This window comes from Pelodiscus sinensis, chromosome 1 (genome assembly GCF_049634645.1).
Source record: "Pelodiscus sinensis isolate JC-2024 chromosome 1, ASM4963464v1, whole genome shotgun sequence".
NCBI lineage: Eukaryota > Metazoa > Chordata > Testudines > Trionychidae > Pelodiscus > Pelodiscus sinensis.
The window spans coordinates 141,824,734-141,845,763 of NC_134711.1; the positions used below are offsets into that span (position 1 = coordinate 141,824,734).

General features: G+C 40.1%; 1 protein-coding gene across 6 annotated transcripts in view; it reads right to left on the reverse strand.

Annotated features, from left to right (window-relative positions):
- STXBP5L (syntaxin binding protein 5L) overlaps nucleotides 1-21,030 on the reverse strand; it is a 456,584-nt gene that overhangs the window by 94,702 nt on the left and 340,852 nt on the right. For all 6 annotated transcript variants that reach the window (XM_075905178.1, XM_075905171.1, XM_075905165.1 and 3 more), the window contains 3 exons: nucleotides 16,875-16,915; nucleotides 6,896-7,113; nucleotides 202-374 (listed from right to left, as the gene is read on the reverse strand). In XM_075905178.1, coding sequence (XP_075761293.1) covers nucleotides 202-374; nucleotides 6,896-7,113; nucleotides 16,875-16,915 — 432 coding nt within the window. The remainder of the gene's footprint in view (nucleotides 1-201; nucleotides 375-6,895; nucleotides 7,114-16,874; nucleotides 16,916-21,030) is intronic.

Here is a 21,030-nt window from a genome sequence, read left to right on the forward strand (position 1 = left end):
TATGACTATTTCTGCCTATTAGAAACCCCTTTCTATTGTTTATTTCACTGGTGTTTGCTATAGACCCATTTTAGTATCCTTTGTTAAATATATTAACATATTTTATCCTCTTTTTCCAATTAAAGAATAAGTTGCTAAATATTATTTATTTGAATGAATAGAATACATTTTGGAAGTCTTTAAGTAGGTGCATTACTTTACCTGAGACATGGGATACTGTCCTTCATCATTCCTTCGCATGCCACAGTGTTGGTACTGCCCGACAGGCTCTTTAAGGAAGGAAGCTGGGACGAGGCATCTGGAAATGGAGGAATTATTTCTGGTTCAGGAGTGATGATATCTTCTACTTCATACTGAAGTCGCACCTCTAATGACTGAAGTAAATAAAAATCTAAGTTACAATTTATTAAAATGAGCTTAGATGTAATTGCTTTTAAATAGCACTAACTCTGCGTCTAACAATAAAAGCACATTTATCATTGCTTTTGGCTATTACAGAAAATGATTACTCATTAACATCTCAACCCCAATAGCTGAAAACAACCCATCTGTCTCCAAACCAGTAAAGAAATACTCAGATGTATGCTTCCATCACTGACTGTGACTCAGGCCCTGTCTGGAGGGTGAAAGAATGCAAGCCAGCTGGGGAGCAGGGCTGGGGCTTACCCTGCTCTACTTTGCCCCATGCTCGGTTGGGGAGCAGGGCCACAGCTTTCTCTGTTCCACCCCAGCACTCTGACCAGAAAGGGCACCCAAGGCTTACCACCCCCATCCTTCCTGTCCTGCTCTCCCTGCCCCCTATTATTCTCCACCCACCTGAAGTCAAGGCCCACCCAAGTGGGCCCTTTTGGCTACGCCACTGTGATGTATGCCTTTCCAAATGATTTTTGAGTATCTTGCAAAGGCATCTCCTGCTGGGGGTGTCCTGGAGATTACCATGACCTTATTCAATGACCTTTTGCTGTATTTATAAAGATAGAAAGTCTGTTCTCTGATGTCTCATCAAAAGTTTAGTGAAGGAGTCATAGCAGGGAAGGACTGATACTGTGATAGACTGGGGAATTTCACAGCCCCTTTCCCCAGAAGCTTTCTGTTGACCCATTTAGATAGACGTGGTCTTGGCTCCCATCTCAGCTAGACATCCACCTTATCCCCATAAGGGGAGGGTGAACCTGAGCAGGAAGGAATAATCACAGGTGCAAAAGGGCAGAAAGAGCCTGATATAATGCTTATACCACCATCTGGAAACCTATTCTTTCTACAGAGAAAATTACTCACCTTGTGCAGCAATGGGAGATGTGTCCCCCCCGGGTGTTCCACTCTAAATGCTGGTGCATCCTCATGCAGGTGACTTGATATTTTTTTCTAGCAGTGTCCTACCGCGCTGCGCATGTGCATGCATATTGGTGTCTCCTCGTGCCGTTAGTGTCCGTTAGTTGTGTGCACCGCACCTCCATTCCTTCTCTTCCTTGGTTATAGTCCCAAAGAAGCTCCAAAGTGGAGGAGGAGGGAGGATAGTGGATCTTCCACAGGGACAGCATCTCAAAGAGCACCTGTTACTGCACAAGGTGAGTAACTCTCTCTTCTTCGTCAAGTGATGTCCCTGTAGGTGCTCCACTCTAAGTGGCTAAAGAGCAGTGTCTGTCCCATGGAGGCGGGTTTTAGAGCCTGCCCCAGTAACTATGGATAGTACTGCCTGGCCCACTGATGTTGTTGGAATTAGGCTGGAGGTCAGGACACAGTGTTTGGCAAAGGTGTGCTCAGAGGACCAGGTTGCCACTCTGCAGATGACCCCTAGTGGGATGTTGTTCAAGAACATTGTGGTGGAAGCCACCACTCTGGTGGAATGAGCTGTGATAACTGATGGTGGTTGCTTGTTGTGAATGGTATAATAAGCATGGATACACAAGGAGATCTATTTGGATATTCTCTGGGAGGAGACTGCCTGTCCCTTTGAGAGTTCTGCAAATGAGATGAAGAATCTTGCTGGTTTCCTACATGACTTTGTTCTATCAAGGTAAAAGGCAATTGCTCGTTGGCAGTGCTCACCCTTGAGGCATTCACTGCCAAGGGCAGGGACTTAGCCAGAGAGATCCTAGCCTTCATCTTTGCCCTGTCTGATGAGGAGGGGGGATGGTTTTTGTCCAAACTATGGACATTTTCCCTCTCTTCAGGCTGCGATGATGGAGAAGAGTCCTCCCAAGTCGGTTGAAGTGACTTTTTGTAAAGTAAAGTCTTTAGACTACTCACTCAGTCCTGCCTAGGCCCAGGGCTGTCCTTACCATGAGGCGAACTGAGGCGGCTGCCTCAGGTGCCAGACTATGGGGGGAGGGGGGCGTGCCACTAGGACCCAGAGTGTAGAAAATTGTGTCTGCCACTGGTGCAGTGAGGAAGCATGGGGGCATCATTTGAGCTCCCAGTCTCAGGTGCCAAAATGTTGTGGGCTGGCCCTGCCTAGGCCTCGCAGTCAGGTTGGAGCAATGAGGACATTTGTCCTTCTCCTAAACACTTTATACACATAGAATGCCCGTCAGAGGTGGTTACTATGTCTCTACATGAGTCACATCACGTAAAGCTTGGTGAGTCAGGCATGGTGAAGCGAGGAAAAACTCGGGTGAAGATTTTATTTTTAATGAAAAAACTATGACGAAGGGTCAAAACTTGGAAAACAGGAAGAACTGAGGAAATTTAAACATTTTTCATTGGTTTAGGTGAAAGAAGGATGACTGAGAAGGAGCTCTGTCTGCTGCCAAGGACGGTAGAGAAGGAACTGATGTGCTGTGCCACATGTGCAACTAATGGATACTAACGGCATGAGAAGACACCAGTGCACATGCACAACATAGTAGGGCACTGTTACACAAAAATCTCTGGTTGCCAGCATGAGGATGCACCAGCACCTAAAGTGGAGCACCCACGGGGACCATGACTCAAAGAAGAACTATTTTTCTGGGGCAAAGAGCTGCATGTCTGGGACACAGAAAGGAACAACTGATGAAGGAAGGTATGAGAGGTTTGGTAGAGATGGCAGTGCCCAAAATTCAGCAGATCTAACTGGATGTGCCATCTGGAGAAGAAACTATGGTAAAACAGCTGTTCTAAATTGGAGACAAAATTTGAAATGTGCAGTATTGGATTTACACGTATTATTACGTTCAGCGAAAATGCCATTCCTTGTGGCAAATCAGCTGAAAAACAGAATAGTGGGAAAAAATGCAGGTAACAAGTATGGCAGACTTGAAGCTCCTAAGAACACTGAGATGTAATAATGTTATGAATATTGTATGTAATGTGGCCAGTGAAGTAATTTTACTGTATATTGAGTGGTTTGATTTTCCTGCAAGAATATTCTGATCTAGCTTTATAAGGTACTGTGGGAAAATTAAGCATGAAAGTGACAATAACTAAAAATAAGCAAACCTCACTGTGAAACTGCACCCCCTAGTCCTCACAGTGATATTGTGATACAATATGACAAGATTGTTTTATGCAAGATAAGTCATGTGAGATGTCATTGGAAAGATTATGATTTGCTGAATATAATATTCCTATTTGTACACATGTATCATTTTTATCTGAAGCCAGGAATATAGACTATGTATCATTATTTCAAATGTAGTAACACCTCAGGAATGGCCACTAGACAAGATGCTTCAGCCTAGATACTGGGTGGGAAAGGGCCATTAGAGAGAACAGGCATTAGAGGAAGCTTATCTCCCACCTGGAGATCTTCCTGTGTATGCTACAAACACCCTCTTTAGACTCCAACTTAGGATGCCAGTAATTTTCTAAAGACTGGTCTGGAACCCAAGTTTTGAAATGAATTAACACAGGCAAGAGCTATATAAGGCAGAGAGTGCCATCATGTGGGGTCTTTCACTCTCCACACAAAATGACTCCTAGAAACACCTGAGTAACAAAGACCAAAGTAGAGGAAATGCTGGACCCAAGCTAAAGGGATTTTTAGCCTGCAAATGGAACTCCTGGGCTGTGTCTACATTGGCATCCCTTTCCGGAAAAGGGTTGCTAATGAGACACATCGCAATTGCAAATCCGCGGGGGATTTAAATATCCCCCGCGGCATTTGCATTTACATGGCTGCTGCTTTTTTCTGGCTTGGGGATAAGCTGGAGAAAAGCGCCAGTCTAGACATGATTCTCCGGAAAATAAACCCTTTTCCGGAGGATCTTTTATTCCTAGTTAAAAGTGCAGTTTGCCCCTTAAGAATCTGCAGCCTGCCTGTATCATCACTTAGGGTAGGGATGGAAAATGTACACCCCACGGGCCATATCTGTCCCCTGCTTCCCTTGAATGTCTCGCAGGACTCCAGGCTCTCCCCCACCTGGCTATGGGGGAAAGCAGCAGGGAGCTGGTGCTAAAGCCCCTTTGTGGCCCTGCTTGGCGGGGAAGAGGAAGTGGCTCTGTATAGTCCTGTTCCCCCTCCTCATCCATATGGGGGAACAGCAGCATAGGGAAAGTAGGGCAGGGGCCTGGAGGCTTTTCCCCCACTGCTACCATTGGCCAGGAATTGTGGCCAATGGGAGCAGGGCCACATAGAGCCACATGTTCTCCTCAGGAGCTGTACCAAGTAAGTGCCCCAATCCCTTGGTCCCTCCAACAACCCACCCCACTCGTGCAACTTCCTGCAAATAGGCAGCAGGTTTAAAACAAACAAAAGGACTCAGCACACAGTCAATCTGTGGAACTCCTTGCCAGAGGATGTGGTGAAGGCTAGAATTTTAACAGGGTTCAAAAAAAGAGCTAGATAGATTCATGGAGGTTATGTCCATCAATGGCTATTAGCCAGGATGAGTAGGAATGGTGTCCCTAGCCTCTGTTTCTCTGGAAGCGGGTGACAGGAAAGGGATCAGATGAGGATTACCTGTGGTGTTTCTGGGGCATCTGGTATTGGTCACTGTTAGCAAGACAGGATACTGGGCTGGATGGACCATTGGTCTGACTCAGTATGGCCATTCTTATGTTCCCCCTACCAATAGCCCACTCCTGAACCCTATCTCCTACCCAGACCCCACCCGCTCGTGCACTCTTATCACCCAGACCCACCTCCCCCACCGTAGGCCTGCTCTCACACCTTACCTCCTGTCCAGACCCGACACTCTTAGCTCACTCCTGCACCCTAATTCCTGCCCAGACCTTGTATCCTCCAGCCCACTCCCCATCAGTCCTTTCACACACACTGAATCCCTCATTTTTGTCCCCAATCCAGGGACTGTGGGGGGGGAAGGGGGGTTTACAAAATCTACTAATTCTGAGTTCCAAAAAAAGTTAATCCAACTCTGGAGGGAAGCCCTAAGCCTCAGCACCTCCACCCCATATTGGTGTCCAATCAGTTCTGAAGCAGTAGCCACTATAGTGGCTACTGCTATAGCAAACTAGCCACACTCAACTGGCCAAATAGCCACATTGTTCAAGCCAACTAGCCACACCTCAACTGGCCAAATAGCCGTATTGTTCAAGCCAACTAGACACATGTAGCTAGTGGCCAGTGTGTTGGACACATTGAGGCTGGAGTGTGAGGGGAAATCTGTTGCCTTGAGTCCATGAGTGAGGTGAATGTCTTTTTCTTTCTGCTTCTCAGCTGGGGGCCACATCAGCAAGGGATTTTTCTCCTCCTCACTTGGGGAGTCAGATCAGTGAGGGAATCCATCACATTCCCAACAAGCATGTGCAAGGGAGAAAGGTGGGTAATTACAGAATAATGGCATACTCCTAGGATCCAGACCAAATTGACAAAGGAGTTTTGTCATGATGGGAGCCTAGAGCTTGAAAATATCCTGAAGAGTAAAAAGGCTTCTCAAGGGAAGGAGGAGTGTCAATTGCTAGGCATGCCCTGTGGACAAATTGAAAGAGGGAGATCTGCAGAAGGAGCATGAAGAAGCTGGGCCTTCCCCAGATCTAGGGAATGCAGTTCTCAACCTTTTTGGCCTGAGGGTCACCCCGTGCAATGCAAAACTTTCTACTGACCACCAGCCAACCACCCATGATGATAAAATGCCTTCAATTATCTCTAAATACCGTAAATACTAAATTATGCATATTAGGGCTACTAGAGCATAAAAATGTAAATATGCAGCAATAACATAAGAAGGTGAATATAACTGGTAAAAAAGGAAATATTATTAAAAATAATTAAACAGATTAAGTGCTTTAAATGTATCATGTTAAGTTTACCAAACTTCCTTTTAAATACAGAAAAATATTAATTTATGTCCAAAACAAAAGATTTCAACATTGTCTTTATTTATGGAAGAGATAGGGAATCTGTTTTAGGTCAGGGGCTCAAAAAAAAAATTCAGGAAAATGTTAGATTACTTATATTATAAGCATTATGAAGATAAATTAAAAGCCATAAACTCTTTTGAGTTAAAACAAAGTGATATTACCGTGCAATGAAATAAACTAACATATAATATTAAAGTGGCACAGCTAACTGACCTTGTATATTAGTGTAAAATTATTTACTGAGAATAAATGGTCTGTTTTTGGGTGCCAAAAATGTATCTCAAATTATAAAAACCATAACATGGTTCAGCACCAAACATTTCTGGAGCAAGCAACCAAAACAGAGACCCATCCTAATGGCTTGGAAGCAGCCTAAGCCTTGACTTATATTTTATTCCTATTGCAGAAGGATGGGATCAAGGCCCAGTAAAATCCATATGAGTTTTGCCAGTGACATCAGTGGGCTGAAGATTTCATCCACAATGTTTAAAAATGAATGCTCCTAAAATTTATTCTTGGACAGTTTAATAGTTTTATTCAGATACATAGATTGAGTGGCCTCACATGAGGCACTCAAATTTGAAAATGATGGTCTATATTATTTACCATTTTCAATCAACATCATATGTGAACAAAACTTTTAACAACTTACCACTATTTCAGTATTCACTTCGTGTCTGCTGAATCTGTAAACAACAACATATGCAGAGACTCCTGCCACACAGAATATTCGGCTTTCAGGACACCAGTGCATCATCTGAATGGCAAAAGGATCTTCTTCTACAATCTCAGCTGTTGGTTTTCCTTCTCCTAGCTTCTGTTTTTCAAAAACTTTTGAGGTTTTTAACTTGTACAACATCTGTAGAGTTACTGAAAAATATTACAACACATCTAAAATTATTGTTTAATATTAAACAAATCTATACCTCACTTCTAGTTATATGGTGTCTTAGCAGCTACTGCAAAATACAGGACTATGTAGCACTTTAAAGACTAACAAGACTAACAAGATGGTTTATTAGATGATGAGCTTTTGTGGGCCAGACCCACTTCCTCAGATCAAATAGTGGAAGAAAATAGTCACAACCATATATACCAAAGGATACAATTAAAAAAAAGAACACATATGAAAAGGACAAATCAAATTTCAGAACAGAAGGGGAATGAGAGGGGGGGGGGGGGTGTAAATGTCTGTGAGCTAATGATATTAGAGGTGATAATTGGGGAAGCTATCTTTGTAATGGGTAAGATAACTAGAGTCTTTGTTAAGACCCCCGCGCAAAGTGTCGAATTTTAGCATGAATAACAGTTCAGAGGATTCCCTTTCAAGTGCAGTTTTAAAAGGCTTTTGAAGCAGGATACAGGTAATTAAGTCGTTGAGACAATGTCCTTTCTGGTTGATGCTATCATGTGCCGAAAGTGTCCGTCTGCTATGTACATTGGACAAACGTCTCAGACACTTCGCCAAAGGATCAATGCCCACAAAACAGATATTAGACAGGATCAGAAAGAAAAAACAGTTTCTTGCCAGAAAGGACACTGTCTCAACGACTTAATCACCTGCATCCTGCTTCAGAAGCCTTTTAAAACTGCACTTGAAAGGGAATCCTCTGAACTGTTATTCATGCCAATCTAGACGCGCTTTTCCGAAAATGCTTTTTACGTAAAACTTTTCCGTGAAAAGCATTTCCGGAAAATCATGCCAGTGTAGATATAGCCTTAGACTTAGGCACTTACTCAACAGTTATATTGCAGGAGATGCTGTGCTGCAAGATAGACAGACTGTTGGTGCTTTCTTCCCTATGAGATATTTAACTGGTATCTCTTTTGCCTGACTGTAAATGTTATCTTGGTAGACATTAAAGATTCTATGGCACTTTCAGGGTAAAAGATAGGCGACATTTCTGGTTACCTGGCCAGCTCCAAGCCTGTAAGATAACACAGTGATTGCTCTGTCTGCAGAACCACTGCAGTTTTATCTGAAGAAGTGGGTCATGCCGACGAAAGCTCACATGATACCATCTACATTGCTGTTAGTCTCTAAGGTGCTCAAGACTATTCATTATTTTTTAAGTTTTTTTCATTGCCGTTTGATTATGTTGTAAAATGCTTTGAATATTTTAGCTATGAAATCATAATTTAATATTTACAGTGTTTTTATAATCAATGTTTTATATTTATAGTACTATATAGATTGGCAATGTTCAAAAACTCAATTCAGGACTGCTCAGGGTCCCCGTTCCAAAGTCATTAGAATCTAAAAGGTATGAAATGTGCTATAACTAACCACATTCTCCTCTATTTGCAAAATCTTTTACATCAGTATAGTTTATGCAGAAAAAACATGACAATCATATTTTCCTAAAATGTCTCCACCATCAGGATCAATTTTAGCGCCTAACTATTAGTTTTACACCAGTATAATTGCATTGACTTTAATGGAGTTACTCCAGATTCAAGTGGTGCAAGAAAAATAAAACCATGCCTGTTAATTCCTGAAGCATTAACTGTATTTTATGATTGGTGAAAAAATCTTTTTAGACATTGGTGTTTTTAACGCAGCACCCAAATGTAGGACTGCAGCTTAAGTCACTACCTATATTGTAGGTTGGGGATGAGAAGGGCTCAGTTTACCATTGCTCTGAACCCTGTGTAGCCATTTACATAAGATTAAATGGGAATAAAACATTCCTATTCTGATAATGTATTATTTTACACTTATTTTGCATTCATTTGGCCAGGCCCTGGTGTTAATGACTATACAAGGTCCAGGACAATGATGAACCAGGCTAATGCCTTTATGAATCCTAGGAAATTCAGGCCTGTAACTCATTTGCAGGTCATATCATATGTTCCTGCAGTATTCACATAGCTCCGCTGGCCTGAGATAAGGTGGAAAGAGGCTACGGAGCTAACAGCAGACTTCTGGGGGAGTCCAGTGCTACCCTCAGAGATAGACTCTTATAGTCTGTGCATACCACAGACACAAGAATCACAGTTGAACCTCGTCTCTGCTCAGGGGCACCATGGCTTTTTTTGTGTGCCTTTCTTCTCCTTGTGTACTTGTGCAGGACTAAACAACACCTATTCCTAAACAAAGAAGAACTAATGAAATGGCTCAGGAGCAAGATTAAATTTTGAAATTGCTTTAGCAGCTTAGCAATTCTACATGCTCAACATACCCATGGTTTCAGATAAGAAAATAAAAGATAACTAACCAGTACCTAAAAGAAGATTACTTTATATTTTTGAAGATCATGGGGCTGATAAACGTTTGTCAGGAATTGCCAAACAAAACCTTAAACTGGATTAAGATAATTTTAGCTAAAACTTTGTAATCAGAAAACCTTAAACACAAGCAGAGCAAGCATAGCATGCATTTAAGAAGCAGGATTAAGAAGAGTTGTACAAATAATTCATTGTTCAATTTTGTGTCTAAACCAGAAAATTAAAACAAAAATTGTTTGGGGTTTAATGAAATATGTGGTTTGATTTTCAAGGTCTACTTTATAAAATCTTTAAAAAAAAAAAAAACTGAAGCAAAATTAAAAAAGGAGAGGCATTTCCAACTGAAAAATTGAAACATTTTGTTCTGAAACTGTTAAAATAAAAACACAGACATTCTGGGATCTCCCCTCTCATTTTCTTGACCAAAACAATTCAGTACATTCAACACAAATTTGCAATATATTTCAGTCAACCTGAATAGGAAATTGTAGGTACAAAAACCAAACCAAACCAAAACCAAAACCAACAAAAAAACAAAAGGCATCTGAACAATGTTGCCCAGTTCTAGGAGTAAGAGTCAGACTCCATCTGAGCACTGGTAAATTCCATTGGCTTTAGTGGAAGCTTGTGTGTTGTGCAGCACCCAGGCTTTCACTTCTAAGATTCAGCTTCAACTGATATTGCTACATCACCTAGTTGCTTAAGCTTATTATTCCCTGCTGCAAGGAGAACATCCCCTCCCCCCCCCCCCCCCCAACACATAAACATACACATTCCTGAAAAGAACACAAACCTTGCCCACAGTTATTGCAAGTCCACCAATTGGGGAAAAAAAGGGGAGCTGTTTTTCCACATAATTACCCTAAAAGAGGCTGCATTCTAGCATTGGCACATTGGTTCACAAGTACAGTGTACACTAAGTATTTTGGGATCTGGCAAGGCTGATTTACATGATTTTACACCAGCATTAATTACCAGACTTGCACAGAGAACGTACACAGTTTGTGCATAGAAACAGTGAACAGGCATAGGTATCAAATCTTACTGTTACCTCCTTTGACCCAAACAATTTGCCAAATTTGGGGTATTGTGGATTATTTCAGTAAAAGGAGAAACTGATAATGGAGTCAGCTATGTTCTCTTATGCAATCTTGTTTCTTTACAAGGAGTGAACAAAGTCCTGTTTTTCCAAATGCAGGAGGAACCAAACAAAATGAAATTCTTATACATAAGAGGCAGCAGGGCTGCTCCTTGCAAGTCAGACTTCTGTATCAAATATCAATGGACTACACAGCTTACTTCTCAGAGAGATACATACCAGATGTGTTCGCTGTATGCTCCTTTAATGCTGTGATAGGTATGGCAAAGTTTAGCTTTAAATAAGATATTTTATACATAAACTGGTGGCATTAAGTTTTACATTCCTACCATGTAGAAAAATATGAGCTACCACACTAACTTTGAATTTCAGTAGTCAGTCTGTTAAGTGTTTGGGAATTATACTGGTTTTCTCCTTGAACATGTAACAACATAATCATCTGGTTTTCCATAGGTTGGAATGACTGGCTGTGGTTGGTTTGGAATCTCAGTCCTCTTCTTATTCTGCATCCATCAGCTGTAGAGTTTGCTCTGTTCATTGTTCTTTCTAATGAACAAACTGTGCATGCAGATGGTTTTTGTTGAACTCTCTACTATCAGTCTAATTCACATATGATCTGAGTGCTCAATGTCCATCCTTTGTCTTCATCCAATTAGATGCAATCATGATAGCCAGGTTCCAAATGTGGCAGTTCTTTGAGTGGCATCTCTTTTTTTTCTTTTTATTGGATTTGGCTACTTTTTACATGCCTGGGCACTTTGGAGATTTGTTATGACTTTGAAAAGGAATCTTAGTTGTGAGGTATCTTCCAATCAAAGGTACTGCTGAACTATGTCTAATAGCTGCTGTTGGTGTTGATGAATAACTCAGTAATGCAAAAAATGGGGTTTCTTGGCTGTCTGAATAGCTCCCTTAGTCTCTCCATTCACTTGTGAGCCATGTGCACAGCTAGAAATGTGATCAAAATCATATTTCATTCAGAATGAGAAATTTTGTTGCAGTGTCTTGTGGAGAATAAGTGAATAGTAAGAGTTTATTATTTCTATATTCCTGGAAAAATAGTTCATCATGGCCAGATAATGATGCCCTCTGAATTCACATAAACCTGCAGTTAGTCTCTTTAGAGGTTTCTCTGGTGGGACACTGTATGGTTCAAGCTTTGTCTCTTAGGCCACATTTTCACTAAACGGATCTATACTGCCACAATTGATCTTCTGGAGTTTGATTTAGCTAGTCTAAATTGAACTCAGAGGGCGCCCCTGTTGGCAGCCCGTACTCCTGCTTCTGTGAGAAGTAAGGGAATCTGATGAGTGTGTTTGCTCCCATTGGCCTCCTACTGTGGGAATGGCAGGGAAACTTTAAACAAGGTGCATCAAATCCAGCTATAAACAACATAGCTGGAGCTGTGTATCTTGATTCGACGTTCAATTTTAGTGTAGACCTGACTTTAGATTGATATGTATTGGATTTCCTTTCAGAAGTCCAGTACCATCAAATCCTTTATTGAGTTCTCTACTTTATCAAGAGAGGCATCATAGCTGTTACACCGTGATCCCTTGAACTCTAAATGTAAAGCTTTTGTCTTAGTAAGTTGTTTTTGTGATAAACTGGCTCACACGGTTGAGAATACTATCAGAGCTGTGTTGGGCAGAGTTTAAGGTGACTGTAAATCCCTTCTGAGATAATAGTGATGTCAGCTTCTTGAAACAATTTTAAAGTCAAAAGTCTTGCTGTGGATATACAGCTTCACTCTCTAAGCAGGTTCAGTACAGTCATTAGTGATAGATAACAGAAACAATGGCTCTTGATTGCCTTTAAGATGAGTCAACTTCCTGACTGCTTTGGTGTGGCAAACAATTGTGAAATACATGTGTATATATTACATGCCGCACTTCGATCTGAACATGCACCTTCTCTTGGGATATGATTTTTTCCCCACATATTGTGCATGTAGGCTGCCATTTGTCCATTTGAGCGTCTCCCTACTTTAGGGATTTTATTATAATTACTTTTAGCACTCAGGTTTCTGCTTACAACTTCTATGTTAGCTTCAGGTTATTCAAGTTATTCCCCTGCCTTTCATTCTGCTGTTTATCTTGTTCAGTCTGCTTTGCTATCTGTACAACTGTGGTTAGGATTAAATCTGTTTTAAATTGTAGCTGCTGTGAAAAACTATCTGTTAAATCAAAAACCAGCCTGTCTCTGATATGTTCTGAAGTACCAAAATCATAGTTTCTAGTCAATACATGCAGAGATCTTATAAGCATTCAATTTTTCCTTTGATTTTTGAATTCTTTGGTGAAAACACATGTTCTTTCATAAGCCACATTAGTTTGAGACAAAGTTTGCATAAAACATAGCCAGAACCTTTTCATAACTATGTTTGTAATGGTCTCCAGCAAAATCAAAGGATTTAAAGATGTCTGTTTCACAAGATCCTAAATTAAAGATGATACATGAATATCTCCAGTTTCGTGACAGAGCTTTGTAGCAATTTTAAATCTCACAAAACATTGTTTTCAGTCTGTCCATTGTGAGGGTTTCTCAATCTTATTGCTCTCTGGGATATTGAAGATTGGCATACTGATGAAATCCTGAAATTTTTGTTGCTTTATTCTGTTTGCAACTTCTGTAATTTTGTTCCCTCTGTTTGATCTGCTCTGGTACTAGCTTATTCCCAATATTATATCATGTTGGTGTTGCTGGAATCCCCCATTGTCGTTGATGTATAAGGGTAAGTTTGTTTCAATGTCGTCTTGTACTGATGTAAACAGATGCAAGGTTCGCTGATGTCCACAACCTGCTTTCTTCTCCTATGCTTCTCTTTGGTGTTTTCTGTTGTGTTATTTTCTGTTATTTTCAATGGCTTTTACTGTAGACCAACAGCTTAGCCACCATCTTAATCTATCAATAGCAGCAGTTTCTTCTACATGGGAAGCTGCATGACTGATACTAGTAAGCCAGGATTCTTTATCAGGTATAGATTTATTACAAACCTTACTTCTCAGCAATATTAACACCAGACATGTTCACTAGGCTGTATGATCCTTTATTTAGTGCTCTACAAGGTTTGGCTAAAGTTAGCTTAAATAAGGTATTTTTACACAGCACCACCTAGTGGTTGACCAGTGTAATATGGTTTAGCATACCATTTACATCAGTGTTTCTTGAACTTTTTAAGACAGAGGAACACCAAACAATGTTTTTTTATGGGGAACACCAAGGATTTTTTTGTTGAGCAAAAAAAAAATAAAAAAAAAGGAAAGCTTGCCCCTTTAAGGGCAGCCATGCCCAAGGGAAAAGTTATTGAGCCAAAAACAAACAAAAAAAGAACGGGGAAAAGAAGTTGTTAAACAAAAAAACCCGAACAGTTTGCCCTTTTATCAGGAGAGCAGCCATTTTGAACTCGGTTCAGGCATTGCCCTTTTAAGGGCTGCCATTTTGAACTCTGTTCTGTGCGGCACACCTCCAACTGCCTCGCAGCATACCACATTTTAAGAAACACTGATCTACATGTTTTGTTAGTCTATAAAGTGCTACCAGACTATTTGCTGTCTTTTAACTTCTTTACATTCATTCTGAATGCAAGGTGATGATTATGCCCAAGCCATAACAAATAATTTAATCCAACCCACAATGATATAGCATCAACGTTTAATTTGCTAACATAGGGAAATTTTCAAAGCACAAAGGGTTGTTATGTTAACATTTTCAAAAGTGCCTGAGTGATTTAGGAGCCTATGTACCATTGACTTTCATTGAGGCATAAGCCCTTAAGTGGAATTTGGGTTCTAAATCACTTAGACACTTTGGAAATTTGAATCTTATGTGCCTTAGTATGAGTCGTAATGAACGGGGGTGGATGTCTAACTCACGTTTTTGCCTTTGAAAAATCTTTATAATTAAGTTTATGTATATACAGTAACATACACACGCACACACAGAGACATATGGTATTACATACCTCAAAGGGCAGACTGTGAGCCAGTTTAATACATCAATGCAGAGAGTTAGATCTCTTTTACATCTTACATGGCCATGCAGTGTGGCTCAAGTGCAGAAAGGAGAGCAGGGCTACTGCACATAACACTACTCACTCTAGTTGGGGCAGATAGTTGGGGTGAGGCCCTTGGCTCTGCTCTCCTTCCAAAGTGCTAGTCAGAAACAAAGGGGGCAAGTAAACTACACTTTTTTTCAGGGCTTCAGTAAGTTAGTTCCTGACTGGAGCAAGGGACAAAATAAGAAAGAGTTGTGACTCTAAATCACCACTAATTATCAACTTTTTATGTACCGTGTCACACTTAGGGCTGGGACTAAAGGCTCATTTTAGCACCATATGCGATATTTTACTGCACCCATTTTCACTAAGTAATATTGCAACTTTCTAAAAAAAATCCTCCTTTACAGCTAAGTTCTTACACACTTAACTTCTTTGACACTTTTTCTGGAAAACTTGAAGAAAAAACAGACATTTTTTAATTAAGGGTAAGTGGGGGAAAAAAATCTTACATTTAAAAAAGTATTTTTTTAAATGTAAGATTTTTTTTGCTTAAAAATGGCAAAAAAAATATACTCCAAACTTGATGTGTGCCTGGTCCTACATGAGAAAGTGTCTTTTTATGCATTTTGAATAAATAAATTATTGAAAAATAACTTCTGAGCATATTCAGTGGGCATCTGGTAAGATTCCAGAAATCTGAGAAAGCCTCACCCTCCGTGTAATGCATGACTAGGGCAAGGAGAATCTCCATTTTCCACCTGCCACATGCAAAGGTTGTTGCTAAACAGGTGAATGACTACTTCCCAAGAAGGACTGTAAGGCCATGGTGTCCAACATGCTAGTCACTAGCCACATGTGGCTATCTGGCTGGTTGAGTGTAGCTAGTTCGCTATAGTGGCTACTGCTTCAGAACTGGTTGGACATCATGGCTTTAAAGGTCTAACTGAGAACAACTTAGTAAAATCAAAATCACCCTAAGCATTAATACCATATATGGGGGAGGGGGGAAGACTGACTTAAACCTGAAATATTTTGATTCATGAATGTGCTACAATGCCTCCTGAGAATTTTGTCAGGGACCTTATGCTGTCATTCTGATCAGACAACATTTCCCATGAAGTAGCAGGTCTAAGGACTATGACATACCACTCAATTCAGGAAAAGTAAACTGATGCATCATGGGAAATGCAATGAAGTTAAAATAGTCCAAGACATAAAGGAGAATGGAAGCATAACACATCCAAACTACAACTCCCATTAGGCACCGTGTCAACATTTTGAATTATAATATTGCGATATTAGTCAAAATATTTTTGTTTTTAGCAATAATTCCTTGTCAGTCAACATTTTCTGTAAAACTAGCTCCTTATTTTGTGACTTCCTCTATGCACAATATAATATTTTTATGATATTTTCAGCTATTTTGCCTGAAACAGTGTGTGTGTTGATAGCACAATGGAATAACTTTTCATAAAACTCAAAGAGAAGACTCGAAGGGCATATCTACGCATTGGGAGTGGGCTAGTCTACTAGACATGGGCTAGACGGGCACATGCTAACAATCTAAATACAGCTGGGTAGAAAATGCTCTGAAATTATGACTCAGGTTCTGAAGGCCTAGGGTTGGGGGTGTGTTTCAGAGCCCAAACTCCAGCCTGAGCCATAACTTCAAAACACTATCTACACAGCATGAGCCCTGCTAACTCAAGTCTGTTGTCCTGGTCTGGAAGGCTCACTTTTGCTCGCTGCTGTGCAAACACAGCTGTGCAGATTTGGTTCTTATCTTGTTCAAAGCAGTACAGCTACTCAAATGTAATACACTGTATATTCACTTTAACACTAAATAGACCATGTAGAGCCTGTTATCAGATATCAAATATCTTGAATTATATGTGCATTAGAATGTATTATTGCAGGTTTAGCTATTTAAAAAAATAATCCAGTTACAGGTAGGAATATATACTGTACTCAGAAAGAGATAGAACTTAGAGCTGAAACAGACCTAGATTCAGCCTAGTCCTAACTCCCCAATCCAACTGCAGAATTTGGTGCTTTGTTCACTTTGGTATTCAATGTCCAAATGCTGACATTTCCACCACTCTCTTTGGAAGACTTCTACAGTCTAATATTGTACTGCCAGAATTTTTTTCTTACTGATATTCAGCCTAATAATTATTTTCTTAATTTCATCCTATTACTCTTAGTTGCCCACTGATACCATCTTAAATAACTACCCCTCTCTTCCAATATTGTTATATACTATAATTTGTTTATACTATGAGAAAGGGAAGTTTAAAAACTTACTGGCAGAAGCATCCCAAAACTTTATCGATCCGTCTGCATGACTTAAAAAAAATTAAAATGTTGGTTAAAACAAGAAATAGCTACATATAATTTCAGCTCCGAGTTACTGTATTTGTTATATAATATCGTAATTAAATGAGCTTTCCATTATTTGTACAGTGTAGCCTAACCTTTAAATTAACTATAAAATTGCAATGATGCAATCTATATTAGAAGGCCAATTAATCCAAGTCAATAGAATAAATCAGTTTAACTGATTTGTAGCGTACACACATACCAAAGGAAGTAAACATTGACCGTATGTTACTCCAATTATTGTTGCCACGTGACTGTTGTATAGGATTTCACATAATTTTAAACTTTTTAGGAGAGAGAGCTCTCTCATACACTTTAACAGTAGGTCTTTTTAAATAGAAAAGCTCACGTGGATAAAAGACAAAAAAAATTAAGAGAAATTCCCAGACTTTTAATACATGACATATACCACAAAATAGAGTCTCCGAAGTAGCCTGTAAATTAGTTTTTTTTTAAACTGTGCCATGAGAGTACTCTTCTTTTTGAAAGTCACTGTTTATTTCGAGGTCCATTATATATAACCTCCAAAAAGGCCAGATTCTGCTATACTGGGTCACAGTAAAGCATTTGAAAGAACACCACACAAGAAAATATTAACTAAATGAATATGGGGAGCTGCACAAGAACTGTAAAGTGGATAAGCAACTGGCTAAATGGGAGAAGGCAACAAATTATTCTAAAATGTGGTCTTATGGGAGGAAAGTTACTAGTGGAGTTCCTCAAGGATCAATCCTGGAACCAATTTTGTTCAATATTTCCATTAATGACCTAGACATAAAAGGTAGGAATGAGCTAATGAAATCTGATGATGATACAAAGTTGGAAGGCATCACCAATACAGAATAGGGATGGAAGATTGTAATGGAAGATCTAGATCACCTTGAGGACACGAATGACAGAAATGGGATGAACTTTAATAGTATAAAGTCCGGGATCATGCACTTAGGAACTAAGAGGAAGAAATTCTGCTACAAGGTGGGGGGGGGGGGGGGCATCAGTTGAAGCAACAAAGAAAGAAGGAAAGAGCTGAGTGTATGGGTAACTCACAGGGTTACCATGAGCTATGAATATGACAAGGCTACGAAAAACACAAATGTGATCCAAGGATGCATCATGTGAGCCATTTCCAATAGAGACAGAAGTATTAATGTAGAAGTATTAATGGCACTGTGTAAGGTTCTGGTAAAACTTCGTTTGGAATATCCTGTACAGTTCTTGTCACCCATGTTCAAGAAAGATTAATTCAAACTGGAAGAGGTGCAGAGAAGATTTGCTAAGGTGCTCAGGTTAATGAAGGGCTTATTTTATAAGAGGAGGCTAAAGAACGTGGTCTGTTTAGCTTAGCAAAAAGAAGGCTGAGAGGGGATATAATTGCTTTCTATAAATACTTCAGAAAGCTAAACACATAGGAAAGTGAAAAGCTATTTCAGCCAAAGGACAATGTTGGCATGCAAACATATGTATATAACCTGGCCATGAACAAATCAGAAACCTTCTAAATTTCAGTCTCACTGTCAGAGGAGTGAAGTTTTGAAATAGTCTCGCAAGAGAAACTGTGGGGACAAATTAATTACTTTTCAGAGAAAGCTTGACAAATAATGAGTGCAACTGTATGGTTGGGTTGCTTGCTTATGATGGTAGGAGATAGGGATGGTTAACTGGTTAGCCTCAACAGGTGAAGTGTATTGGCTACAGTTAAGTGGTGGGTGCAGCCCTCATTTTTGGCAGGGGGGCCTCCACCCTCTCCGTTTAATTGGTTAGCCAGTTAAACATAATGTTTAACTGGTTAACTAATAAATGGGATTTTACATCCCGAGTAGGGGACAGGGTTCATCAGCCCAGGGCTCACTTCTTGTTTATGTCTTATGTTCCTAAAGATCATGCTTCAGGGCTTCAACTGACCATCTGCCAGGGTCAGTAAGGGATTTCCTCCAATCCCACAATCTATTCCTCTAAAACATCATAGATGGCTATGGCTGGAGATAGGACATAGGCCAGTGTTTTGAGGTGGAACTGAGCATTCTCCCTCAGGTGCTTGGCTGGCCAATGCTTGCTCAAACGCTCAGAATCCAGGGTCAGCACCTTTGGCATGTGGCCCATCAGAGTAATCCATAGGCATGAGCCATCAGACATTTTGTTTACATTGACCGCCCACAGGCACAGTCTGCCGTAGCTCCTAGTGGCTGCAGTTTGACGTTTCCAGTCAGTGGAAGCTGTGGGAAGGACTAGCAGTGCAGAAATCAAGGTAGCAACAGGGCACTAAATTGGCTGTGAAAAATGATATTGACAAATATCATTACTTCGATGCTGCTGCTGCTGTCATGACACTGCCTTTGGTGCAGGGTGGTGAATATGTACTTGTGGAGGGTGGGAGATTGTAAATGACTACACACAAAAAGTGGGGCTCTATCAAGTAACTTTGAGAACCACAGTACTAGACCGGGGTTCTCAAACTTCAGTGCACTGTGACCTCCTTCTGAAAACAAAAATTACTACACAGCATCAGGAGGGGGTAGAGGGAAGTCTGAGCCCACCCAACCCCTACTGCTTTGGGTGGGGGAGCCAAAGCCCAACCCTTTGCCCCTCTGCCCCAGGCCTGGGAGCCAAGGCCAACACCCCAGGGCTTCAACTCTAGCAGGGGGCCTATAACCTGAGCCTTTGCAACCAGGGCTAAAGCTCTTGGCTCCAGGCAGTGGAGTTTGGCCTTGGGCCTCAGCAAATCTAACACCAGACCTGGCAATTCCATTAAAACAGAGCTGCAATCCACTCTGGAGTCCTGATCCACAGTTTGAGAACTGCTGGACTAAATGATACGGTATCCTCCTTCTGGTTCTGAAATTTTGTTTGAATAAATATTACCTTGCCAATGATTATCCAATATTTATGGTAGTTCATGAAACAAAGTTGAACATATTCTAATCCAGTCATATTTGTGTATTAATAAATTACAAATTGAAGAAATTAATCATTATGTCTGACAGAGCTCTTTTAGTTCTCTGGCAGTTCTAAAAAACTGGGGAAAAAATCTTTTTGGGTCAGAATGAAAATGAAATTTTAAAAACTGTCAGCAAGTCAAAAAGTAAAGGAAAATAATTTGGGGTTCAATGAACTATTTTCTTGGACCTGAAATGAAACATTTTATTTTGGTTTTTAACATTTTTTCAAGTTTTCAATTTTTTTAAATAAAAGGAAATTATGAATAAAAAATCATTTAGAATATATTGTTTTTATGTTGAAATAAAATGTTTCAGGTTTATTTTTAAAAAGGTTTTTCCTACCAAACAATTTGGTAAAACCGACATGAATTTTAAAAGCATTTTGGTGTCTCCAAACCTTCATTTTCACAAAAAAAATGTTTTGCACAAAACATTTTGCCCAGCTCTAATCTCTAGTTTTTCATAACTATATCTGTAAGGAAATGTCTGGCTATCAAACTGCTTAACCCAGTAAAACACAATATTTTATAGCAGTTAGCACAAACTAATTCACATCCAAACTTATGCTTTTCAATTAATACTCTATGGATAAATAAAACAGGGAATTAGAAAGAGAATTACTAGTATGAGAAAAATTATGAGTAACCCCAATATGGACAAAATTAATATTCTACATGGGTGGCATTTCTGAATAAATAAAACTTATTCCAAGAGTTGACAGTCATGATGAGTGCTTAAAAACACAGAACACTTTAATCCTGTAAATATTTCTCCACTCACGCATCTGAGTCATCCAGAATTGTTCCTGAGCCTGTCACTGCAATATGATCCCCTGCACCCTCCACTTTTTTCTACTTCAGAGCTGTGCATTACATGCACAATCTAGCATGAAAGGTAAAGATCACACCAATGCACAGCAGTCACACAAATTAAGGGACATTAACACTAAATAGGTTCCAGCTACAATCCAGCCACAGGACCCCCAATAAACCACAAGACCACTTCTGTAGAAAGCTTGTGGTACTCTTACCTCTCAGTCCTTCTAATGCTACTACCTCCCTAAAAACCACTGAGGACTATAGCACTCTCTTACATCTGCCACCTCTTCATGGGTACAAGGGCCATTTACTGGCTTACAGCCTCAG